Source organism: Protopterus annectens, chromosome 4.part1, assembly GCF_019279795.1.
Source record: "Protopterus annectens isolate FY-2018-M chromosome 4.part1, PAN1.0, whole genome shotgun sequence".
NCBI lineage: Eukaryota > Metazoa > Chordata > Ceratodontiformes > Protopteridae > Protopterus > Protopterus annectens.
In genome coordinates this window covers 360,673,738-360,679,737 of record NC_056734.1, presented here as the reverse complement: position 1 = coordinate 360,679,737, position 6,000 = coordinate 360,673,738, and the positions used below count along the sequence as shown (strand labels likewise).

The 6,000-nt window shown below is 35.1% G+C and overlaps 1 protein-coding gene across 1 annotated transcript in view; it reads left to right on the top strand.

Annotated features, from left to right (window-relative positions):
* Positions 1-4,216: 4,216 nt before the first annotated feature.
* The window catches only part of DNAJC19 (DnaJ heat shock protein family (Hsp40) member C19), a 630,746-nt gene continuing 628,962 nt past the window's right edge, over positions 4,217-6,000 (top strand). The window contains exon 1 of the mRNA XM_044070178.1: positions 4,217-4,385. Within this exon, the coding sequence (XP_043926113.1) occupies positions 4,383-4,385 (3 nt within the window). The 5' untranslated portion in view covers positions 4,217-4,382. The remainder of the gene's footprint in view (positions 4,386-6,000) is intronic.

The window sequence follows — 6,000 nt, the reverse complement described above, 5'->3', positions numbered from 1 at the left end:
CTACCAAAACCACAAATGATACTTTCATAATGTTTTGACTAAGTATCTGTGATGGAAACAATACATGGTTGATCAGCATTAAGCAGTATGCAAGCAAAATTACTCCACTAGCTACTGACATGACATTTTGCCCTTTTTCCAAGCTTGTTAGCACAGCACAGGTGGATTGTAAAGCACTGGAAATGGTGAGTTTAGACTAATGAAAGTTATTAGCGATGTTGGCTTTGTAAGACTACCTTGTGTGCCAAAAAGGAAACCAGAAAATACAGGACTGGTCTTCATAAAGGCTTGAGTATTGCTTGTGGAAATTTCTGGGTGGGTAAACACAAATGTTTTGAAAGATTCTTACAGTAATTTTCCTTGAAGAAGACATATCAGTTACATTTTGTTGGAAACATCAAATTTATGGTTGTAACTTCAGAAAATTAAGTTGCTGATTTCATAGTTTGATTTCAAATACTAGTAGTAAAAAGTAGAACTCTATTTCTCAGTTTCTTTTCACTTTGGTAGTATTTATACAGTCATGTTGATATTTTTGAAGATTTATAGCAAATCAGCTGTGGGACTACTTAGAACTGAATAATTTATTGGCTGATTTCCTTCATGGGTTTCATAAACTCGATCCATTACTTTGTTTATTATAACCTTGTTGGAAAAAGCTTATTTTGTATATGATACATTCATGCCTATTAAAGTGTGATCTGTAGATATAGCAAAAACATTGAAAAACTCTGAGTCAATATGAATGGATTAAAATTATTATTTTTTTTAATTTCTCTAAATGTTTTGGGTTTCTGATACCATGACAGTAAAGTACCCCATTTCTGAATCAGGGTACTACTAAAGTTTAAGAAATTAGTATTGCTTCAGTTTTTGATATCTGCCAAGAGTGCTTGTCTCAGCACCTGCAATGTGCCCGGAATTGCTTCCTTCTGCAGTTCATATGGGGTTGCATGTACTGGTAGCATATTTACATATCCAAGCCAAAGGGTAAAAAGGTCACACAAACTATAAGAAAGACCCAGCAAAGCTACAGCCATCACTGTGTAATACCTTAAACCTCCTGTAGCAGAGGTCCATGGGATATAGGTAAATGATGCCCCAAAGATCTAACTGTTTCAGCTACATGGCTTCTGGATGCCCATAACTTTTTACCTTTTTTTAAGCCTTTACCGGTGCATTCAGCCCAATAAAGCCAAAGCCCACTAGCTATTGACATGACATTTTGCTGTTTTTCCAAGCTTGTCAGTATAGCACAAGAGGATTGTTTGACCATACTTTAGAAATACAGACATGAAGGACAAGCCCGATGTCCGTAACATTAGGTGACTGTAAAATATCCCAAATAACATCAAACCCAAAGTGTACAAAATCAAAAAAGGGAGAAACATGGCATTCAGAGGCCATGTAGCTGAATCACTGGTATGGCCTTATGGGTTCATTTGCATGTATCCCATAGACCTCCTTTACAGTAGGTTTAAGGTATTATACAGCAAAGAATCTAGCTTTGCTGGAGCTTTCTTGTATTTTACTAAATAGTTTATATATCTGACCTTTTTACTCTTTAGTTCAGATGTTATTTGGTATATTTTGTAATCACCCTAACATTATAGACCTCAGGCTTGCTTTTAAGTGCTGCAGGTATCATACCTCTCAGCTTCTTAGTATACGAAATCTGGACAAAGCCTGACATGATGGGGGGAACAAAGGCCTAAAAATAGGGACATATTTTAAATATTGCTGTTATAAACTTAGAAAGTTACTTAAATAACAGGATTTATGTTGGCATGCATTTTCTTAAGGATATGAAGTCTGAAACTCAGATACATATCATTATTTAGTGACTTTAATCCTTAGATCATCCCAGTGATTTGTCAAAAAAACACAGTTTTTATAAGGAACTGAACAAAAATACGAGGCAAAAATCTAGACATTCTGCAAACATCTGTACAGTTGAGAGATAATGCTGCCATTTTACTTTTTTGAAAGGATAGGATGGGGAGGGAGTAGAACATCCCACAACTCTTCTACTTGTTCAGTAAAATAATTAATAAATATTATAGTATAAGTAAAATAATTCAGGACTGTCCTGAAAGCTGAAGTATGTGATTTATAAAATAATCAAGCATTTCCCTTTAAGGATTTGTGACCTCAAGGTTAGAATAATGGGGAGGGGGGAGTTGGAGATACAGTCCTCAGCTTGAACGGTTGCAAGGGGGAATGCATACCTCTCAACTGTCCAGGTTTTCCCTCATATTTTTGGTCTGTTCCTCATAAAATTTGTGGTTTTCTAGCAAATAACTGAGGACTGAAGTCACTAAGTAATGGCATAAATTTGAGTTTCAGACTTATAACTTCCAAAAAATGCATGATAACACAAATCCTGTTATTCTTGTAACTTTTTAAATTTATAAGTGCAATATTTAAAATGTGTCTTTATTTTGGGGCCTTGCCCCCCCCCCCACACACACACACATTATTTTAGGCTTTGTCCAGATTTCTTGCACTAAGAGGTTGAGAGGTATGGCAGCATAACATCCCTAAATGTCAGAGAGTAATGTCTGTACCGTTCTCAGTAAGCTAAAACATTTTTTACCACACTTCTCCTGTAATAAGATTGATAAGTCTGAAATTTGGCAATTATGTTTCAGGCAAATTACAAGCCAGCAATTTGCCACTTGGACATATTATGGTCAGTGAGTAGCTTCTGAAGACACTAGTTTGGGAGACTGAAGTAAGTCTAGTCTGTCTTCTTAAGTATCTTTGTAATAGGCTGTAGTTCTTTCATTTGGCAAAGGACTTCTCCATGGAGCTGGGTATTTTGAAACCATTAAAATTAAATGGTTTACATGCATAAGCAAACAATTTCAGCTTTTAGTTACTTACTTACTAGTTCATTCATTGTTCAGTTACACACTCTTTACCCACTTCAAGTCATAGAGAAACTAGTATCTAGAAAACTCCTTGCAAAATATGTATATTTTATTAAGGTATGAAATTGTCCTCTGTTCTCTATTCAATGAGGGCTGTACTATTTCCATTATTTGAGATTCTGTCATTTTGATTTCTACAACTGATTAATTTATACCGCTTAACTGCTAAGATTTACGCCTAACACTATAATTTTGGCTCTCAGATTTAACCTCGCTTTTTCTAGATTTACTAATTTACTCATAGTGTTAGATCTGATTATGGGGCATACCTATACCTTATTAAACAAATAAACTAAGCCTATACACACATTTCCTGCTGCCTAGTAAATGAGGAAACTGTATTGTGAAAAATAAAAAGTGCCCCTGTTTCTGATCGTCTGCAATGATTTTTTAAGGCTCGGCGGCTGATATGTATGTTAATGATTAATAACATGTCTGGGACATTCATACCTCTCAACCTGTTAGTGCAAGAAATCTGGGCAATGTTTGACATAATTGGGGACAAAGTCCCCAAAATAGGGACAAATTTTAAATATTGCTCTTATAAACTTAGAAAGTTGCTAGAATAGCAGAATTTCTGGTAGCATGCATTTTTCTGATGGATATGAAATCTGAAACTCAAATGTATGTCATAATTTAGTGACTTTAATTTCCAAATCATCCTAACGATTTGCCAGAAAACCCTAATTTAATGAGGAACAGACCAAAATTATGCAGTAAAAATCTGGACAGTTAAGAGGTATGGGGAGCATTGCATTTTTTTGAAGTTATGCAAGTGTAGTGACGTGCAGTTGACCCTAGTCTCAAAACAACTACTCAGTCATACCGCATAACCTCTTGGTACAAGAAATCTGGTCCACGCCTGACAAAATTGGGGGGACAAAGGCCCAAAAATAGGGACATATTTTAAATATTGCTCTTATAAACTTTTAGAGAAACAGTGTTTCTATTGACGTACATTTCATTTTCTGAAAGATTTGAAGTATGATACTCAAATGTATGTTATTATTTAGTGACTTCAATCCGCAAATCTTCTCAGTGATTTGCCAGAAAAACACAAATTTTAACAGATATAGACCTAAAATATGAGGGGAAAATCTGGACGGTTGAAAGGTATGCTTTACTAATTTTTATTTTAACACACACCTACATAACCTTCCATAAACACGAAAACGTACACGGGCAGCATAATTTATCAGCTTTTAGGCAATAATTCCCTGTTTGTGCAATACTCTTTAACCAATCAAGACAAATTTAGAAAGGTGAACTTGGCGCGGAGAATCTTACGACAGTTTTATCGATTTGCGGCGGATATTTTCATTCACTTACAGGAAGTTGTGTATTTTGACATTTCGTGGCTATGTTTTTAAGATTTCTTAGTAATGTTTAAAACTTAAGTTTTAAACGTTCATTTTGATCGGTGGAAAAGGGGAGTCATTTTGCTTGAACATGGTATGTCAAATTATGTATTTCTGAATTTTAGGTTTAAGTAAACAGACATTTGTAAACTTTAGTACAACAGTGATTGGTGCAAATATGATTAGCCTTTGTAGAAGGTTACTTGTGATTAAGCAGTTAGTAGTTATGCACACGGTTTCTGTGATGCTGTCTTACAGCACGCATATGAGTTTTTAATGTTATTGTCCACAGCTTTCTTGTGGGTGGACTTCCTGCATTTATAGCCAGTTTTAGGCACAGCAAACTGTTTATATATGTTTTTGTTAAGTTAAAAACAAAATAAAGTTCGAGCAATTTTATGTGTGTGTGTGTGTGTGTGTGTGGGTGTGTGTATATATATACACACACACACACACGTGTTTCAGCTTTCTGTTGTACTGCCTATATTGTGAGGGTGATACTACACAAATTACGTTTAGCAGTAACTGTATGGGGCTTGAAACCTCCAGCATTAATAAGCAGTACTCCTCTTCTTATAACATTCAAACACTCTCTTCTAGTTTTATTGAAAAAATAAATGAATGGTGTCAAGATCGACGACTTGTAAGATCACTTTAACAAGAAGCAGGTTGAAATACCTGTCAACTGTCCCTGATTTTGTCTCAGTTTTCCTTGTCCCTGTTAAACCAACCTAAAACTAATAACTGGTGACTTTTGGGGAAAAGGTGGTGCACATACTTCTCAAGTGTACCTTATTACGAGGAACGTACCTCATTTGGTGTCTTAAAAAGTTCATGTTCCTCGAAGTTCTTTACTGAAAGAGTCTGTCACACATTCAGTGTTAGGAATTTTTTTAAGTGAAATCCATAGTAAATAGAAATTAATCATATTAATTATTAAAGGATTTTCTTTATAAGTAAAACCAGCATATTTTAACCATCCTATGGACATTCCTAGTTGAGGTCGTTAGTAAGCCAATAGTATGTGTTCCACATTTTGCACATTTGTTCCACGTTATGAGGGTGAGCGTTCCTCATTTTGGAGATGCAAGGTTGAGAGCTATGGTGGTGCATTCATTGCACTTAATAAAAATGACAATAATTTGCAGTATAGACTTACTGTACTTCAGAAAATGCATATTAACTTACATTCTCTTATGCTAGTAGTACAAATATTTTTAAAGTGTCCCTGATAGTTTCTGGATTTTTCCCTGATTCTGTTGAAATTTGTCCCTGATTGGTTGAGCACTATGAATTACAGTAAATTTATTGTGAATCTCAAGACTTTTAGGTGTGTTTTCACGTTCGGATGTTTAAAATATATTGCAGGTGCGTATGTTAATTGGGTAAGTGATCTGCTCATCTGTAGTTGTGAAGGAAAGCAAATTTGTATTGTCCATACAGAGACCAAACTCAGTTTTGTGAAGTGATTGTCAAGAATGAAGGCTTAGTGATTTCAGTAAATCTGTCAGTCCCCCTTAGTATTAACCCAGATGAGATTCTCCTTACTTTAATTGGTGAATGTATCATTCAGTTGAAAATTTTTACTGACGGATCTTTTGTTGTTGTGAATAACTTGAATGGTAGTTTCAAAAAGTTTAGTTTTGTTAATATTATTGTTGGAGGCTCTCATCTGATTATGCTGTGGTGTTATGATACTTTAGACTGCG